Raw genomic sequence first — 21,149 nt, forward strand, 5'->3', positions numbered from 1 at the left:
CTCCACCTACAGTTAGTCCACCACATAGTCTACTGAAACTGAATGTTTGATGTCGATGTCAATATTTGAGAGTTCAAAAAAATCCATATTATCAACAAACAATAAGATGGAGATATATATGTGTTTTTTCCTTACTGCCTTTCTGGCAAGGTCCCATAGTATTTGGTTTATTGGGAATTGAGTTGTTTAACTTCGTATAAACCATTGCTTGCTGATAATGTCTACTCAACCTGTAACACCATTTTTGAGTTTGAATGGTATGACTACTTTTTCATTTAAAACAGAGAGAGAGTTAAAGTGATTCACATGTTTTCATTTTGTATGTAATTCGTTCTATATATCCTTATAATAAATATAATTTATTCTTGTCTCCAACAGGTCTGGTTACAACTACTTCAAGGAAACTGGACAGGGAGCAGCAAGTTGAGCACATTCTTGAGGTGAGCACTTTATTTTGTAAATGTCGCAACTCTAAAGGAAAGAAATATGGATCTGTCAGTGTCAGCCTCTTTCATATATGTAAAAGAAAATGTAGACACACAATAATCAGGAACCGAAAAAAAAAGAGAAGATTTTCTGTCTATGAGGTTTGGCATTTCCAGACAGCTGTGGTTGAGTGCCACATGTTGCCAACAATAACAGTCTTAATGCGAGACATGTCCTTTTGGAATCATTTACCTAGTAATTTCCGGAAGGGGTAGATGTGGGAGGCGTGGGGGAGATCCTGGTGACTGCTCCTTTGTTCTTTCCCACTCTTCCGTTCGGTGGATGAAGCAAGACGGGACAGGAAACTGTTGTCAAACCAACGGGCCAATGTCTAAACTTGTGGGTTTTAATTGAGCGGGGCTCTGTCCTCTCCTGGTGCTCCACTCCCTCTTTCGCACCACAGACCCAAGGTTGATAATAAATAAGCATTTGAATTGTGTTTCCAGGGCTAACAGAGAACAGATTGAACACCTTTTAATTATTGTTAGAAGTTAAACATTTCAGTGATCACTGGCTGACGATTAATATGGTGCATCTGGTGCCAGAGTAGCGTTGCATTTCATACTCTGAATGTACATCGCACTGCACTAATTGCATTACGGCACTGAGAAAAGTATAGGGATTAACGTAGGGAATAACAAAATACTGTGCTGCTATAGGGAAATATTGTGCTGATAAATGTACTAAAATAACAAGGTTGGTATCTCTACCTGTTGAATAAGTGAAGACTACTGGATACAAGTTCAGAAAGAATCTTCCCATGCAAAGTTCCTCCATCTAGCGGTTTGCTCTAGAGACGTACAATTGCTACTTCCATGTGGTTGAAAGCTGTTGAATTGCTAGGTTGGAATTGGCGTCTGATTCAAAGTCATTGTGTCTGTAAAAAAGAAAAAGGAGCTAATTCCCACCTTAGCTAAGCTGAGGTGAACATTTTGTTCATTATTCACATTTGACAAAATGCCTCCAGACAGACATTTATTAACCACATAAACCACTCAGCTCAACTCTGGTGGAACGCAAAGTTCCTCACGCCTGTTTTCAATGTCGTTATATGCTTACTTTTTTCATAATGTTGTTAACTAAAGCTTACAGTGATATCAGATCAAGTTATTCCAGTGCACAAAGACATTCCAATTTTCAAAAAAAAATACTTTTAAAAGCTTTTTCTTGCAAATTCCTACTTTGTATGAAATGGGGGGATAATTAAAGCAAGTCACTTTTGACCTGAATTGGTAGAAAGTGGCTGAGTGAACACAGCCTGGAAAGAGCTGCGTATCCATGGCAACTTCAGGAGTTTGTGAGTTTGTGTCACTGGTTATTGGGAATCCAGCAGGAAGCTCTTTATTGGGCCAGACATTCACGGAGCAGCAAAGAGCCCTCTGCACACACACACACACACACACACACACACACACACACACACACACACACACACACACACACACACACACACACACACACCTTAGTGTATCCTCAGGGCAGCTCATTGAGGCATAATCATGACTCAGAAGAATATATATGTGTGTGCACATGCCTTTGTCTGTGCTGGCAGAACAAATCAAATTGATGCCCTAACTAGTGTTGAAGTTTTTGTACGAGCTTGTTGTAGGAGAAGAAACGAAACATGTGGGGCCATGTGGAACATGTGGAGCAATTAGGGTGGGGGCTGTGTCAGCATTGTTTGCACCAAATGCCAAAAGGAGGTGGAGAGAGCACAGGGGGGGCCCTGCAGTTTAATGATGAGAAGCATGGGGGTTGGTAGTCGTCGTGTGCCTGTGTGTGAAAGAGAGAAAGAGAGCTAAAGGCAGAAAGGCAGTGGGGGAATTCTAGAAAAGGCGAAGCTGCTCCTGAAGGTCTGAGTGTGGGCTCTGGCGGCAGGATGAGAGGCCTCTGTCCCAGGGGGGAGGGGGTTGGGTAAATAGCTAAGCGGGACATGCCAGGACATGCTTAGGATTCAAACATAGGACTGTGAGAGAAGAGATTATAATGGAAAAGCAGAGGTGAATGGGCTGCTCACATCTGTTGTCTGGAACTTATCCCATTATGCAGTTAACAAGATGCAGTGCACCTGGAAAATAGCTTGTTTAGCCTCCTCGACCAAGACATTTGATCCTAGTCTATTTTTCTGATTATGTTGACTAATGGAGTCTTTTGATTGGTTATGTTGTCCAACCGACACTCCAAAACACAAACATACAGGCAATGTGGAGCCAAAGAGACAACACTCAATGGACGTAAACAAAATTCTATTTGAAGTATTCTTGTTAGGATTTCCATTGCATCTGGGTAACTATAACTAAACACTAAAACAGAAAAAAACTTTTTATTCAAAGTTATCACTCAGAAGAGTTGCTCTTAATGTCTCCTTTAAAAACAATCATGCAGGACACATTCTCAAATTTGGAAGGATTGAAACAATGAGATTTATAAAAACTATTCTCAAACTAGTATAGCAGTAATTAAAGCATTAGTGTCTCTTCTTAAATTCCCGTTAGATTATAACTGTAAAAGTTAGCTCTGGAACTTAAGCTTTACTTGTTTTCCTCCACACTTTATGGTTAAGCACAATACACATTTCTATGATAAACAACTTCAAACAACCTACCGGTACTTAGTTTGTCCTGATTTCCAGGTTATTTTAATTAAGATGAAGTGCATTAAAACTAAATGATTTGCATATGGTCGGTTAGATGAAACTAGAAGTTTTGCAATATATAATCAGAACATTATGGAGCAGCTCCGTGCATTTCCCTTCACAGCAGTGTTATAGTGATGCAATGAGACACGGTCCCTCTGGTGTAACTCCCTCTGTCTTTTTGTTTAGTTTGCCTAATTATCAAACAAAGGCTTTTGATTAAAATGTTCCAAAGAGAGATGCGTGATGATGAATAGTGTTCATGCACGCAGTTACACACTTAGCAGTTTGATGAGGTACTGCTGGGACATTTCATTTTAATACTTAATAGGCTCCCATCCATAAAATGTTGAAAAAAGCCTTAAAGGTATTAAATTTAATCAGGGATTTGAAGCACTATACCTTCACAAATAAAGCTCATGTGATAGTAGGCACTGGTTCGTTACACAGCACACGATGGGCACCAACATAGGCACGGTTTCTTGTCATCCCATTTAATAAGTTCTGATCATGTGTATAGCACGGACAGCTGCACACACTGCGAAAAAAATCCAAAACACATTACTTTGGTACTTGAAACGATAGCACCAAATGGGTTGTGCTAGCCCTGGACGGTTTTTAGTGAAGCACTTAGCAGATGGCTCCAAAATGACTGTGACATTTGTTCTGCCCTTCTACAGTATTTTGCCGCTTGAAACGAAAAATGCTCACGTCTCTGACAGTGCTCAAGGCAGCCCTTGAGCCCATTTTTCTGGGACAAGATGAAAATTGTGTTTGTTTAGGTCAGCCTGTGGCCCCCTGCTTTTGATTAAACTCCTGAAACTGTGCACCCCAAATGTTTGTGGACACACCGGAGTGTAAAATCATGTCACAAATTACAAAAGCATGAGCAAGCCACCAGTAACGCTTGATGCCATGACTTAAATGATCGTCTCTTTAATTATTCAGGTTCGTGACACAGTCTTTTATACTGAGTTCTTCTGGGGTTTAAAAAAGCCCCCGGCCTTTAGCTGAGCGCAATAAGTCTTAATGTTTATTAGCAGTGTAAAATCGTTGTTTGCCAGTTTGACACAGAGCAGAGTCGGTGCAGCTGCTGCTATCAGAGTGAAGAGGTGCAGCTAATTAAAAATAATTAGCTCTGGTGGGTTGTTCGTGTTGCAGCCATACAAGCCACTGTTATCATGATCACAGGCTGACATAAACTTTATTTCAGTTAGGGAAATGTTTTAGTTCACCCTAACACAAACATAAATCATGTTTACTTAATACCCAAGCCCTTGCTAGTGACTCTCCAGGGGCAACAGTGGGTCTACTATTATTTTTCAAAGAACAAGACACTATATTTATTTTCCTAAGTGATCTGTAAATTGCATCACCATGTGCATAGGAATTGACAGCCTATGTGTTTGAAAGTCACATTTAACTAAATAAAAAGAATCACAAAACCTAGAAACCAAACATTTTTGCTGCATTCTCTCTGGGATGAAAGTACATAACATAGAATTTGGTCTTTTATTGTCCTGCTCGAGACTATGACTTACAAGACTCAGAGATTTGTAGTTTCAGTTCTTTCCACGGTGCACTACTGTGGGGGATTTGACAAAACATTTAGTTTTAACGAAAAATAATGTGTGTAATATAAAATACCCCATGCCATTAAACCTTAGAAGGAGTTGCCTTTAAGTTTGGCTGCTAGTTAAGTTTCTGAGAAGAAGTGAAATGAAAGCATAATAAAGTAATACAGCTTGCTTCCCCCTTTTCATCTGTGCTTTGATTTAAGTTAGTCTTTGGAAGTATAACTTTCTTACACGGCGGTTTTGATCTCCGTAGTTTTACATAACGTTCAATGCGTTCAAATCTTTACTGTATCTGTCTTAAGAGGACGAATGGGCCATAGAAGACATGTAATGGTATATTTGCTTTCTTTGTTGTACGTACTTCTTGTTCTAAAGTTTTTATCCTTTCTCCTCAGATCACAGTCAGTGACCACGGTGTTCCTGCCAGATCCACCACTGTCCGCGTCATCGTCCGAGTCCTGGACGAGAATGACAATAGGCCGATGTTTTTGGAAAAGATCTATAAGATCAAGCTCCCGGAGCGAGAGAGGCCGGAGAAAGAGAGAGCCATGAAGAGAGACCCGGTGTATCGGGTCATAGCATCAGACCGGGATGAGGGACCGAACTCCGAGATCTCTTACAGCATCGAGGGGGGAGATGAAAGCGGAAAGTTCTTCATCGAACCCAAGACCGGCACGGTTTCCTCCAAGAAGTTCTCTTCTGCTGGAGAATACAACATTCTTACAGTGAGTTTCTAATGGCTTCACCCTGTCTTTAGCCTGATGAAAGAATGATGAGCATGAAGTAGTTTGCTTTATTACGCTGGTCATATTACTGTGTGGTGCCTTCATCATCAAGAGCTTGAATAGCAGAATCAACCCGTAGTTTAGGCATCACAGTAGACGGTGATAACTGCCTAGTTGATGCTGATATAGACCTAGATTTTATGTCCCAACACATGCACAATTGTGTATCCAGCAGCAAGAAGACACTGCTCACCCTAGTTTACAGTAATTTAAGTCCACACAAAAGGTTGAATCACAAAAGACTAACACACAAAAGGTGTTTTGTTATTCAAAAAGGCATGGTTCTCTCGCCGTGCTGACAGCTCAGAGTGCAGAGAAGCTTTTACGAATGAAACCCATTCTGGGGAGAACATTTATATGAATGATATGCCACTTTTTGTGCATCAAATCAGTGGTTGAACTAACGGTATCTAATGCACTTTGCAAAAACATTTTGAATCTAGATCCACCAGAGACATAAACGGACATGTTCATTTTCCATGAGAAAATTGCATGACTCTTTACTCTCTATAACATCTTCAACTCTCCGCCATTCCCTCAGATTAAAGCCGTCGACAATGGACGTCCTCAGAAATCGTCCACTTGTCGTCTGCATATCGAGTGGATTCCTAAACCACAATTGCCCGCTGATGCAGCTCCCCTGGTTTTCGAGGAGTCCCCCTTCACATTCTCCGTAATGGAAAGCGACCCCGTGGCCCACATGGTGGGGGTGGTGGCCACAGAGTCCTCTGACGTCCCGGTGTGGTTCGAAATCACAGGTAATTCCTCCCTAACATTCACCTCTGTCGTGTGTAGAATGTAGAAAAACTCTCTTTAGGACTAACATAGTGTTTGTGTGTAGGAAGTCTGGGAAATTGATGGTATGTTTTTTATCTTTATCGTAGATATAACAGTCCAAAGAAGTGTTTATTTGTTGTAATATCAGTATATAGTATTGTCGCGGAGCTACCGACAATTAGAGAGCTCGCCAAATTTGTATTTTATTTTATTTGGTTTGTTGTTCTCTATACTATCAAATGTGGTAGATAAATACAGGTATGATGTGGGAAAAAGCTAAACTAGTCGAGGTTTAATGGCAGTTAGTTTAGGTTATTAGTTAAACTGAACATGCATATAATGACCAGTTGGAATTATCTGGAATTTGTCAGCTATCTTCAAAACTTTGAACCGTGTTTCTCCATTTCACTGTTCCTGTGGTACTGCATGTTGCTTGTGTATAGCTTATAATATATAACATAATTGAATCATGAGTTAATAGCTCACAAAACTAAAAAAAATTGATTTGCGTCCTAGCTGACTTGTGTGAGCCAATGCAGCATTTTTCTTAACAATTTTAATTGGCAACTCTGTTTTGAAGTGTTAAAACTGAATGTGTCCTCTCTTGAATGTGCGTTGTCTTCAAACTGCAGCTCTGATAGGCACTTAATGCACGAGAAGACTTACTGAAAAGTGACTGCTTTCAAAAGATGCTTGCCTCTTCCTTCCTCCCAGCCTGTCCTCCCTCTAATCAATGTCTGACTGACACGTCTCTTTTTCTTCTCTTCTCTCTTTCTTTGCTCTGCTTACCGCTTCCCTCTTTTTTCTGGAATGTTCTGTTTGGTTGGATTTTTTTGCAAGACGGCATAGAGGATACTGAGATGTTTTACATCCTACAGATGGCTTGTGACCACAACTGTACAGCAGAAGGTAGCTGCTGGGATCTCCTAACACTCTGTGCTGTATTAACACATCATCCCACACTGTGTGTTAGTGCTTCATGTTGGCTGTGGTTGAATTGTGTTGTGCTTCTGGATTGATGTTGTGCCACATTTCCCCGCTAAACCCATGACCTGATTAGGAGTCTCAAGAGATAAAGGAAAAACCTCTTACCCTTACATTGTGTGAATTACAGCTCCATTTCATATCATCCGTTGTGGTTGAACCTTGAGAGTTCAGGATCTGTTCATCCACTGTATAAAAGGACATTGTGTATTATACATTCATCCCATGTGTGTGCCCTTGTATGTTGATGTTAAATGCATGAACAAGCTATTATGTGAATCATTTTGAGATAAACAACACATTTGTACCACTAGTAAATTATATCTGTTCATTATCTTAGACATCAGCACAGCTCCAAATTGATGTTTGTATGCACACCTCAGCACCCCCGTTTCGTGTTTGGGTAACCTTGCTAAAAGCACACAACCAAGTAAGGATTTGTCTCTAATCTTTTGTTCTTTCTTTGTTTGCACAAAAATAATAATTCCACAGGTGGTAATTATGACAGTCGCTTTGACGTTGGCAAGGCCAGTGGAACCTTGATTGTTGCACGGCCCTTGGACAGTGAGCCGAAATCAAATTACAACTTGACGGTGGAAGCCACGGATGGGACACGAACTGTCAGCACCCAGGTAATTGAAACCCTAATGAAACGTTTGGAAGCTGATGAGGCAGTTGTCATGGCTCTGTTTTTCTCTTGTGACAAATAGCAAAAGGAAAGAGACGAGTAATGAGTGAAACATTGGCCAAACTGTCCTGTTTATGCTGATATTATTATGTTGTGATGCTATCATTGCTCTCAACTAACTAAAATGACAGTTTATAGATTTACTTTCATACATGACCTGACTTCTAACCGTATGATATGACCTATTGAAAAAAAGGACGGATAACACAAACATATTGGCTTAGATACGGAAAGGCTTTGCTTTTTTAATCTTCTTATTTTGTCTGATGCTGCACCCCCCCCCCCTGTGGGGTGCGTTTGAATTTATTTGTACCACTAGATTATCTGCTGTATTTTCATTCTCAGCTCAACTTTTGATAAAAAAAATGTTTGACATTTTTTGAAAAATGTTTAATCGATTTTTGCTGAGATTTGGTTGATGCCAACCAACAGCTGGTATGTTTGGCTTAGCATTAAGACTTTCAACAGGGAGCATTTTGAAGTTATGTGCAGGACTATTCTTTGGCCTCTGAGTGCTTTGCTGGTTCCATAGCAACCTGACAGCATTGAAAAGACTCCCAACACCTTCTAGGTGCTAAAGTAGGGTGATATCTTACCTTCTGAAATAGCCCGGCTAGCTGTTTCAACTTGTATCTTGTCTTCAAGCTTAGCTAACCCACACATCTCCTGGCTGTAGAATCATAGTTACTGTACATCTCATCTTACTTATCTAATAAAGCAAATAAGTTGATGTCCTTAAGTCAAGCCTCGACTCATGAAGACTCTACTGTTAAATAAACCATGATATGGTTCAAGGTTCAAGGCTTTTTGTTTGTCATACGTACATAGCTACAGTGTTGTTATGTCAATTAAAATCTTAGGTCACAGGCTCCGCCAACAGTGCAACACAATAAAACAGAAAAAATATTGCAAGTAAATACAAAAAAAATAGCGAAATAGTGCAATAAGAGTCTATTTCACTATTTTACTATTTGTTTTGTAGTTAGGTAGTCAGTGTTCCTCCTCCTCTGTTCCCTACCATCTCAGTTGAGCATTGAACTTCAGGAATCTTCCATTGTCTCATTCCTGACGCAGAGCTGCTGTGATGATGGTGCCGTCTAGCCAGAGGTTTTTTTATGTATACATTCTTGAGCCCCCTCTACTCCACCCTCTGCTGTGTCTATCTGAACCTGTGAACCTTCTCTGAGAGGAGCAGATTGCCACGGTCTTTTCCGAAGGGACTCTAAATAACAATATTACACCCATTCATACACAAGCACTCTCCTGCTGTAGTCTAGACACTGCAAAATCAAATGAAAAGATGCTTTCTCGCTGAATTATTATTTTCTGGGAACTATGTGAACCGCTTTGATGGAAGATGAAACTAAAACTTCCCAAAAACTTCCAAAGCAGTTGCATACTTGTATTTTAATATATGAATATGCTAATGTAATCCTTCTTGCATAAATCTGGCTCCCCAGCTGATACCGAAGCTGAGCTGCAACGATAAAAAGCTTTTAAGCATGCAAGTTGTCTCTGGTTTTTGTTCCGATCGTCATGCCTTGTCCATGAGATTTTGAGGATTTTGATATGGTAGTTTGGGTCATATGGGATGGTGGCATTCAAAAATGTTTTGTCCTTTGTCCTCAAAGGGGGCTTCAGAGAACTGTAGCTGGAAAAGAATCTATTTGTTGTCACTCCGTATGAATAAAGCCTTTCATCATCTGGCTGCTGTGCTCCACTGAGCCTTGGTTGAAGCGCCGCCTTCACTGGCATTTTGCAGCTCATCTGAGGAAGCGGCACGTATTTTAGTTTAGTGCAGAACCTTAAAAACAGCCTCAGAGTACCTGTTTTATCAGCCGTGATTTTGTCACCACATAAAGCACTTTCTTAAAAGCCCTGGCAACAGACACTTATTTGAAAGCCTCTCAGCGATACTGCATGCAGTGACATTTTAAGTCAAATTAATCACATTCAAAGGTTAACCTATTCAGAAGGTCTAATTCTCAGTGGGGCTTGAGTCTCTGTGGGACTGACTTTACAAGCAACCCTTTGACATCTCAGGAAATGATTTCATTCAGTATTCAGATAAAAATGCACTATTGCTTATTACATTTCAAACCACACTCTTTTTCTGCTTTGTTTTGTTCACACAAAGTTAATGAAATAGTATCCAATACAAAAGTAATGCCATTCACCTGGATTTCGTTGTGTATTGATACATTACCAAAGCTTGAGCACTCAGAAGAGTTGCTCTTAAGGTTTTATGTCTCCTTTAAAATGGAGTCTTTTGATTGGTTATTTTGTCCAACCGACATTCCAAAACACAAACATACAGGCAATGTGGAGCCAAAGAGACAACACTCAATGGACGTAAACAAAATTGTATTTGAAGTATTCTTGTTAGGGTTTCCATTGCATCTGGGTAACTATAACGAAACACTAAAACAGAAAAAAACTTTTTATTCAAACTTATCACTCAGAAGAGTTGCTCTTAAGGTTGTAAGTCTCCTTTAAAAACAATCATGCATTAGGACACATTCTCAAATTTGGAAGGATTGAAACAATGAGATTCATAAAAACTATTCTCAAACTAGTATAGCAGTAATTAAAGCATTACGGCCCGGTCTTATTGTGGAGTTGAAACATATTAAAAAAACTAAATTGGATTTCATAATCATACGATCATAATCTATTTTCAAAATGTACAGCATATCTTACTTTACATATCATACTTTACAGAATACCTCAAAAATAATCAGCTTTATTAATTCTATCTTTAAAAACCATCGCAGCTCAATTGAAGAACCATTTGCAAACAAGAAATAGGTCCAATAATAAGCTCTTGTACAGTATATTGAAGAATGCTAGTTACAAAGAACTTGCTTGCATATTTCGAATGTGCGTATCTTTGTATGTATTTCAGAGGTTTGTCCGATAGGTTCTCTAGTAGTAGATGAGTGTGTAAAATACAGTAATGTAGACCCAGCTGACCACTAAGGGTCAGCTGTTTTCCATAGAGGGAACGGATTTACTGAATTTGTATGCTCCATAAACCACACTTGTTATGTGATTTGGGCCTGTTGCCTGGGTTATGCTGAGAGCCAAATAGGTGACAGCATTATCAGAGACTAGAAATCCCCAAATATGGTAGGTTAGTAAAAAATCCCTTTTAGCTGAAATGTATTGTTTTTTGTAATTTCTACAAATTAGCTGGTAAAACCCCTATCCTGTCAGCATTCTTTTTCTTTGGAAACTGTGTCTTTAATGCAGGATCATAATTCCTGCATATTTGATGTATCACATACAGTACTTGTCAGATGACTTGCACATATTTGTGGGAGAGCCCGAAGGATTCAGCAGAAAATGCATCTGAGTGTTTTGGCTACTAACTTGTTTATCCGATAACATTGTTCAGCATTGACAGTATTTGCTCTGTCAGCAGGAGTTTTTTTTAACAGAAACCGAAAAATGTACCTCTTGCTGGGAAGTTAATGTTTTTCCTAACACTGAGAAACCAATAGTGCAATATGTAGTTTTTAAGTTAGATTTACTTTCAAGGCAGGCAAGTTTTACAACGATCATGGTTACTTCTTGATTGATCATAATAAGTATTAATCATGAAATGTATTCATCTATGGATCAATATATGAAAGGCAAATGTTTTCTATTGAGTCCAAAAATAGATCATTCTATTAGGAAATAATATGCAAAGTATAGTTGTTTGTTGTTGAATATGAACTGGTTTTCTTTGGTGGCAGCATTTTGTTTAACTTTAAAGTCATACAGAATGTCACTGCAAATTAGATCTACCCTATCACACACACGCAGCGCACCTCGTGAAAGCTGGAAAGTTAGACTTATCTGTTCCTCAAATCGAAGTCATGTGGAGGCTGTGCTGCCAGACAGGCTGGCCTATTTTCGCTCTCCATGGAATGTTTTTTTTTCCCTTTCCCCTTTTTGGTTCTCTCTCTCTCTCTCTCTCTCTCTCTCTCTCTCTCTCTCTCTCTCTCTCTCTCTCTCTCTCTCCTTTTTCCTCTCTTTGTCTTTCTTTAGGATTGTTTCCCTCTTGAGTTTTTAAAAAAGCTCCACATTCATTGGCCAGGCATAATGATGATTATTCTGTTTGGGTATAATAAAAAGCCAACGAGCACTGGACCTCTGTGGGTAGTGGGCTGTGTTAATCCTGTTTTGGGAACATGTTAAAGTGCTCGGTGCCAGTCCCCTGCCTTTGCCCAGAACCTGCTACCTGGCAGGGGGGCTTCCTCTCCTACGCATGGCACAGGGCGACAATGAGCCCAATGAAAGCCCCCCTGCGTCCTATTGTGGATACACAAAACACAAAAGGTGTTTCGTCATTCGGAAGGCTTTTTTGTCATCTCTTAATCACTCCTTTGTTTTGTAAAGCTTTTTAAATGACAGTGACAAAGAGTCAAATAAATCAGAACATTTGAAATAGTGTTAAGCCTAACCTGCATGGAACTCCAGCAGTGATATCACTATGAAGCTCGTAGTGCGTGGGAGGTCTATGGGAAACAGTGTGCTGCACTGTTATGTGCTTTCCATTCGAGCATTGTAGTTCTATGAAGGTGTCTGTGAAGGATCAGCTGATTTCAACAAGGGGTGCTGCATTCTAGCTCGGGCACCTCATAGCCAGGAGCTGCGCCAACAAGGCAGGCTCGGCATGCAGCCCAGCCTCCCTTCCCCCTTCACCAGCTATATGACATCCTCCCATGGCCATGCAGAAGTACCTCAAGCTGTTCTGCTCACAATCTGTTCCTGGTCTCCTGTTTCTCATGTTATCTCCGTCCACATCACAAAGACTCTCTTTGTGTCTCACTCAAAGGTTCACCTTATCCACTCATACTTAGAAGACTTCTTGCCCTCAGTATCAAAGCTGACTATTGTATCAGGGACTTTTTCTTCCCTGAACTTTTGTTGCATTTTATTTAAAGCCACATTTTCTAGGTGTATGTCTTTCATACACCTACTTCCTATGTTTTTTTTATTCGTTTTTGCTTTCCTGTGGTTTTCACTGTCACTTCTCTTTCATACTCCCATCTCACCCTCACATCACTTTTTTTCTTTAGTATCTCCATCTGTTACGTTTGAGTCTCAGTCTCAATCTTGTTCCTCTCCAGCACTCCCAGAGCAAGCCATATGCAAAGACTGCAGACTTTTCCTCTTCACCAGCATTTCTGCTGCAGTCAGACTGTATAATGCTGCTTTGTAATATTTGAGGGCAAAGTTCCTTTGAAGTGTTGTAGAGCCTCCTTGCGAAAGGGAAGGCGAGTTTGTGTACAAATGGAGACTGAATAGCCTTTTGTGTGCTTTCTAAACCATCTGAAATAGTACATTGTGGATGTATGTGGATACTACTGACAAGGTTCAGGACCAGGACCATCCTCACTATTCACAACGTGTTATCTGACACTGGCCAGATTGAGACACATTGGACAGCGTCTTTGTGTGGATGTATGTTAGGAGTGCACAATTTATGAGCCTGTGTATCTGTGTGTGGGCGTATGCATGTGTATCTGTGTGTGTAAAGGTGGAAGTGAGACATTGCAGATCTGGAACTATATGATGCCTGGCATGTCATGAGAAAACATGCTTGTCTGAGGGTGCAACATACACTAGAGGTCCAATTTCATACCCGTTTTCAGGGTTAATTCCTTACTAGAAAATCTTTTTTATTTTACATTACGCATCCTGATTAGCAGTGTGACATGGGCTGCTTATGACTCGTGGAAAACAGCCAGTTCACAGCAGCGAAAGACAGCGTGCAGCCCAGCGCTCCCCCTGCAAGATGACATCTGTGAGCTTCAGCAGCATTGCCAACATCCCAGCACACAGCAGATTGTAAATGCTATCAGTGCTGTCAGGTTGGGTCTATATTTGTCTCTGATATAGGCTCATAGCGATCAACAAACAGTATTATGACGGAAAACAACAGTGTTGACCACAGATCTGACAAATCCTGGTCAGCTAGTGAGTTGACAATTGGTCAGAGCTTTTGTGACTAAAGTCCTCTTCACTGTTCCTGCACCAGCTCGCCTTACCCGCTTTCCTTACGGGACATCACCCCCTGGTGTTTGGTATGCAGGTGTCTAATCTGGGCTGATCCCTTTGTTCCCCATGTTTGGCAACGGTAGAAGCCCCTCTCTGGTCTGGGAAGCAGAGATGGCATTCCAGCAGCTCTCCATAATCCTCTGTCGGAAGTCCAGTAGACGAGTGGCTGGTGTTGATAAAACATGCTCCCAGTGGAATTTTACAGTTTGGGGATGTTAGATTCTTTGTTTTGAGTGGGGCAAAAAAAACACAGCCAGTGCACTTTTGCTGTCTAAAGCAAGACGAATATGTGTATAGATTTGTTTATGAATATCAATCCGAACAGTTGCAAAAACATAAGCATAATATTAAATCTGCAAATCAGTAACACCAAAACAATCCTAAAATGTATATTACTTTTTATACATATTATGTATTGTTGTTATCCCTGTATAAGACTCCTATCCGTCAACAGTTTAGAGTCATAGCTTTGTGGGCTTTCACTGAAGTAGTCTCACTTTAAAACCTGCTCTGAAATGTAGCTCACAGTTCATTAGGATGCACTGTGGGTTTTCATCATTGATTTCTTGTTTTCACTGTTGGTAGCATCAAGTGGCCATTCAGTTAAAATATTGCTTTTGCCATCATCGATCTGGTCTGTATATACAGAAACGCTGCGTATAACTGAAGGTGGGGAAGAAGGAGTATCGGTGAATTGTGTGTGTATGTGTGTGTTGGTATAGAGTAGTGTACACATACAATACAGATAATCAGAAACCTGTTTCTGACTATTTAGAGTTTATTGAATATTTATTGTTTGTTAATCATTATTCTGTGAAAAACCAGCACGGTAATTTAACGCTCACACTAGTATTTTGGTTATTATCAGATTTTTGGAGTATGTTAATTATGTTTTTGCAAATTTAACCTTAACCCTTACAACATCCTAACCCAGGACGAGGGCCCATGCTTTAGAACTACATTCTAAACAAAATGTTCAAAAGTAAAGTTTAACTTTGCAATTTGTCTTTTGACTGATTCAAAGGTCCAGTTATTCTTTGAAAAACTCCATCTCACATACACAAAGACACAATTAGAAATTGTGTGGATAATAGCTTCACAATTTAAAATGATTTAAAAACTAACTGCGTCAGATGTTATATTTATATTCTCTACAATGTACTTGTCTCCTATAGGTGCTGATCCGTGTCATTGACACCAACAACCACCGACCACAGTTCTCTGAGAAGGTGTATGAGGTGAATGTCCCTGAAGACAAACCAGCAGGGACTGAGGTCCTGCAGGTCAGAGCTGTGGACAGAGACGAGAAGAACAAGCTAACCTTCACACTCCTGAGCAGCACCGACCCCTTCAGCCTGAGGAAGTTCCGACTAGACCCAGGAACGGGCACCCTCTTCACTACTGAGGAGCTGGATCATGAGACAATGCATCGTCACATTCTCACCGTCATGGTATGAGCCTCTGACAAGTTATAAATATCTTGTTAAATTATTAATTATTTTGCTACTTATGGTTTAATGGAGTTGTTTGAATTGTTTGCTTGGTTGAAAAAGAAACATCCATGAAATCTAGATAAGCTTGTTTATTTGTATGCTTATTTAAAAAATAGGAATGTTTTGCTCTTTTATTATTGTGCTTTTGAAGAATCCCTCGAGGGCTCTAGCATCCTTTCCCATCACTTTATTTTCTTTCTTTTCTTCCTCCCTCATCCTAATATACTCTATATCCCTTTCTAAATGTCTTGTATTTAGGTTCGAGACCAGGACATCCCAGTAAAGAGGAACCTTGTGCGTGTTATTGTCGACGTGGATGACACCAATGACAACGCACCCTGGTTTATAGGCACACCTTACACCGGCCGTGTGTTTGAATCTGCAGCCGTAGGTTCGGCTGTGCTCCAGGTCACGGCTCTTGACAAAGACAAGGGCTATAACGCAGAGATTGTCTACAGCATTGAATCAGGTGAATACACACACAGTTGCTCTGCCACTTGGTTAAGCCACAATTTCCCTTGTGTTTTTCTTCTCATAGCAGAAAGCTTTCATTGTAAATTAATGCAAATGAAATCAGCTCATCAAAAATGTATGAGTAATCTTGAGTCATGCTGCCCACTGGATCTTGATCATGAATGGAATACTTTACAGTAGGAGAATATTGAAGCCTTTGTCAGGACGATCTCCAAATACGTTGGAGATTGGTAGATCCCCCCCCCCTCTGAATTTCCCACGATGGTTTTTTCCCACAATACGCTGTTGTATGAGAGCAAGAAACATGTGGCAAATAGCTTTTTATATGAATACATACACACATTTGACATAGCTTAGATGACTTCATGTAATAGAATTGTAGCTTGCTTTGTTTTGAGTCAAACTGATGGTGTAGGATGACTGGCTTGGAAAGAACGTTAGCATTTCTGACACTTCAGATACTTATCAAAGTAATCTATTAAACACAAATAATTGACCATATATGTGTTGCATTAAATGCCAGGCCCAAAAAAAGTGCAGCATCATCTTATATACTCTCCTTTTCTTTTCTCTTTCTTACAGGAAATGTTGCAAACTCATTTGCCATCGACCCTGTTCTCGGGACAATCAAGGTGTCCAAAGAGCTTGATCGCAACAGCAATAACCAGTTTGAACTCACCGTTAAGGCATCTGATAATGGAAACCTTTCACTGTCAACAACCACCACTGTTAACATTGCAGTAACAGTTTCTGATAATGCAGCCCCAAGATTCACCGAAAAAGAGTTCTCTGCAGAAGTTAGTGAATCAGTCAATCCAGGAAGTTTTGTGAGCTTGGTAACAGCCGACAGCCAGTCCTCTGTTTTCTATCAACTAAAAGGTGGCAACATCAACAACGCATTTGATATAAACCCTAACTCAGGAGTGATTGTGACCCAGAAAGCTTTAGATTATGAGACCACCTCCCAATACAAGCTCATCATACAGGGTACTAACATGGCAGGACTTTCCAGCAACGCAACTCTTCTGATTCACCTCAAGGATGAAAATGACAATGCTCCTATCTTTGTCCAGAAGGAATTCAAAGGATTAATTAGCGAGTCTGCCCCCATCAACAGTGTTGTCCTGACTCATGAAAACACGCCTTTTGTGATTAGGGCTTCTGATGCTGATTGCGACCGGAATGCCATGCTCATATACCAAATTGTCGAACCTTTCGCACATAACTATTTTGCCATTGACTCAAGCACCGGAGCTGTCCGAATCACAACACCTTTGGATTATGAACAGAGGAGTGTCTTCCAGTTCACAGTCCAGGTCCATGATCTAGGAATGCCACGCTTGTTTGCAGAGACAGCAGCCAACGTAACCATTGAAGTAATTGACATAAATGACTGTCCACCATTTTTCAGCCAAGAACTGTACGAGACAACTGTCAAAGTGCCAACCTACAAAGGGGTGGAAGTCATTAAAGTCAACCCCACAGACTCAGACTCTAAACTTATTTTCTCCATCTCAGAGGGAAATATTGGTGATAAATTTAAGATAGATCCAATCACAGGCATCATTTCTATTCAGAATGTGACACAACTCAGGAGCAGATATGAATTAAAAGTTAGGGTTTCCGATGGTAGATTTGCTGCTGTTGCTACAGTTAAGATAAATGTGAAGGAAAACAAGGAGAGTAAACTGAAGTTCACAAGGGAGTCCTTCAAAGCCTCCGTCCAAGAAAACTCTTCTCAGAAGAAAACACTAGCAGCCATCGCTGTTGTTGGGAACCAGTTGAACGAGCCCTTGTTTTACAAGATTTTGAACCCTGACAGCAGATTTGAAATCAGCCGCACATCTGGGGTACTCTCAACCACTGGGATTCCATTTGATCGCGAGGCACAGGACACATTTGAAATAGTTGTTGAGGTCACCAAAGAGGACACATCTGAAGATGGGGCTCACGTTCTAGTAACTGTGACAGTGGAAGATTTAAATGACAACAAACCTATGTTTGTGAACCGACCCTATCACGCCCTGGTCCAGATGGACGCAGAGGAAGGCCAGGTCATCCGACAAGTCACAGCAGTAGACAAAGACATGGGCCCGAATGCAGTCATCCATTATTACCTGAAGGAACACCAAGAGCACTTTCAAATTACCCCATCTGGGGAAATCTCCCTAAAAAAGAAATTTGAGAAGGATTTGCTCGAGACAGACTTTGTCGTTGTTGTTATGGCAAAGGATAATGGAGAGGTACCACTCTCAACAGAAGTAGAAGTGCCAATAACAGTGGTGAACAAAGCAATGCCTGTGTTTGAGAAGCCTTTTTACAGCATTGAAATACCTGAAAACATTCAATTACACACACCTGTGCTTCACGTACAGGCCAATGATTCTGAAGGCCCTCGTATTGTGTACACCATTGCTGAAGGGGATCCTTTCAAACAGTTCTCCATTGATTTCAACACAGGTGTAATTCATGTGATTCAGCCACTGGACTTTGAAACACATCCCGCCTATAAGTTAAATGTTAGGGCTACAGATTCTCTGACTGGAGCGCACTCTGAAGTTTTTGTCGATATCATACTGGAAGATGTAAATGACAACGCCCCTGTGTTCCTGTTGAAGTCTTACTATGCCAGTATTTCAGAGGCCTCTGTCATTGGAACATCTATATTGCAAGTTGATGCCAAAGATTATGATACTGGGAGTAACCAAGAAGTATTCTTTCAACTAGTTGAAGAAAAGAGGAGGAGTTCAGATTACTTTATCATTGACCGTGACACAGGAATAATCTCCACAGCTCAAGTTCTCGATCATGAGGAGATCCAGCAGCACAAGTTGAGAGTCCGTGTTGTGGACGGCGGAGTTCCAGCCCTTTCTGGTGATGTTATTGTAACAATAGATGTTACTGACCTTAATGACAATGCTCCAATATTTACACAGCACACTTATAACACTTCTATAAGTGAACTGGCCCCACGTGGACATTTTATCACCCAAGTCCAGGCATCGGATGTTGATAGCTCCGACTTAGATAAGTTGGAGTTCTCCATATTATCCGGAAATGATGATCAGAACTTTTCCATCGACAAACACACCGGCGCCATTTTCATTTCCAACCACCGTAGGCCACATATGCAGCCTCTCTACAACCTCAATGTATCAGTATCAGACGGTGTATTCAGAAACTCAGCCCTGGTCATAGTAACAGTTACTGGAGCCAACCTTCACAACCCAACTTTCTCTCAGCTGGACTATTTGGTAGAGCTTGTTGAAAACTCACCTATTGGTACCTTGGTAGCAGAAGCAAAGGCAACAGATGACGACGAAGGCATATACGGGCAAATAACATACCAGATTGTCAATGACTTTGCAAAAGACAAGTTCTCTATCAATGAAAACGGAGAGATTTTCACTCTTGAGAGCCTTGATCGTGAGAATACCGTCGAAAAGGTTATTCCTATTTCTCTCACAGCTAAGGATGGGGGTGGGAAAGTGAGCTTTTCTGTAGTCAATGTCATTCTCACAGACGTCAATGACAATGCCCCACAATTCAGGGCAGCTGACTACAAAGCCACTATTGCATCAGATGCCCCAAGGGGAACTTCTGTGGTTAAAATTGCAGCTTCAGACATGGATGAGGGAAGCAATGCTGACGTTGAGTATTCAATTGAAGCAGATGTTGAAAACGTTGAGGAGAACTTTGAAATTCACCCAACTTCTGGAGTCATCATAACCAAAGAGAGTCTCATTGGACTTGAAAATGAGCTCTATGCATTCTTTGTGAGGGCAAAGGATACTGGAAATCCATCCAAAGAATCTGTTGTACAGGTTTACATCAGGATTGTAGCACCAGAGACACAAATTCCTAAATTTGCGGAAGCACAATACCGATACACAATTGCCGAAGACCTTCCCATCGGTACAGAGATCGATGTTATTCAGGCAGAAAGTAAGCAAACAGTCATTTACAGCCTTGTGAAGGGTAACACTCCCGAGAGCAATGAAGATGAGGTATTTGTTGTAGACAGAGACAGTGGGGCTTTGAAGCTTCAGAAAAGCCTAGACCATGAGACCACCAAATGGTACCAACTCACTTTGCTTTCCCAAACACAGCATGAGAACTATGAGATTGTGTCGTCTGTAAATGTTAACATCCAGGTGAAAGACCTTAATGACAACACACCTGTCTTTGAGGCATATCCTTACGAGGCTGTCATTGTGGAAAACCTTCCAAGTGGAGCTCAAGTGATCCAAGTCAAAGCCACTGACCAAGACTCTGGAACCAACAGCCATGTTGTCTACAGCCTGGACTCAAAGCAGAATTCGCAGGAGATCTCCGAGCTGTTTGCTGTTAATAGTGAAACTGGATGGGTAACCACCTTAAAAGAGCTAGACCGTGAAAAGATGAACAAATACATAATTGCCGTCCTAGCCGCAGACCAAGGCGACAAAGTCCAACACTTTAACGGCACCAAAGTGGAGGTTACAGTCGCTGATGTGAACGACAACCCACCACGCTTCACGGCAGAGATCTACAAAGGAACAGTCAGTGAAGATGACCCTCCTCCCAGTGGAGTGATCGCCATCCTCAGCACCACAGACGATGATTCTGAGGACATCAATAAACAAGTCAACTACTTCATTACAGGTGAGAGTTTATTAGGTTGTGCTTTTTTGTAAGCCCAGAGTTTACTCCCTACTCCTTTGTGTAACAGTTTTCATTAACAGAGCTAAGGGTGGATTATCCATTTATGCCTCTTCTTAATATGATGATAATATCTAATCTTTGAAACATTACACCATACTATTATCTGTTAGGAGTCTGATTTATCGGTTAATCTGCCGAAGCTCAAGGCACATATTAAGGGTCATCATAATACAGAAATGTATAATTATCTAAATAATGCTTTGAAATCGAATGGGGAAAGATTCTTCCTCGGGTGCTGATTAGCAAGTGTGAATAACTCTGCCAAGTCTGGGTATATCAAGAGGAATCACAATGAGGCATTCGTTTGTGTACAGTTTTCTTTGTTTGCTTGTGTATAAAACAGATTTCATTTAGAAATAAGGATTTACTGTTTTAATGATATGCTCCAAAGATGATTCCAGTATTAATTGATGGATTTTTTGTGGAATGTAGTTTTAAATTCAGGACAGAGCCTTTTGTTAGTGTCTTTATAATGGCTCTGGCTGCTTTCCTGCC

General features: G+C 40.7%; 1 protein-coding gene across 8 annotated transcripts in view; it reads left to right on the forward strand.

Moving 5' to 3' along the window:
- The first annotated feature begins 380 nt into the window (after window positions 1-380).
- Window positions 381-21,149, forward strand: part of fat1a (FAT atypical cadherin 1a) — a 42,777-nt gene continuing 22,008 nt past the window's right edge. For 7 of the 8 annotated variants that reach the window (XR_798440.1, XR_798441.1, XR_798442.1 and 4 more), the window contains exons 1-8: window positions 381-440; window positions 5,094-5,423; window positions 6,025-6,241; window positions 7,101-7,169; window positions 7,737-7,876; window positions 15,159-15,434; window positions 15,735-15,945; window positions 16,533-20,594. Coding sequence is in view for 5 of the 8 variants with exons in the window: in XM_010772252.1 (XP_010770554.1) it covers window positions 5,181-5,423; window positions 6,025-6,241; window positions 7,101-7,169; window positions 7,737-7,876; window positions 15,159-15,434; window positions 15,735-15,945; window positions 16,533-20,594 (5,218 nt within the window). In the remaining 3 variants the exon portion in view is untranslated. The remainder of the gene's footprint in view (window positions 441-5,093; window positions 5,424-6,024; window positions 6,242-7,100; window positions 7,170-7,736; window positions 7,877-15,158; window positions 15,435-15,734; window positions 15,946-16,532; window positions 20,595-21,149) is intronic. The other variant, XM_010772254.1, reaches the window with a different exon arrangement.

Source organism: Notothenia coriiceps, unplaced genomic scaffold (genome assembly GCF_000735185.1).
Source record: "Notothenia coriiceps isolate Sejong01 unplaced genomic scaffold, NC01 NC01_scaffold00011011, whole genome shotgun sequence".
NCBI lineage: Eukaryota > Metazoa > Chordata > Actinopteri > Perciformes > Nototheniidae > Notothenia > Notothenia coriiceps.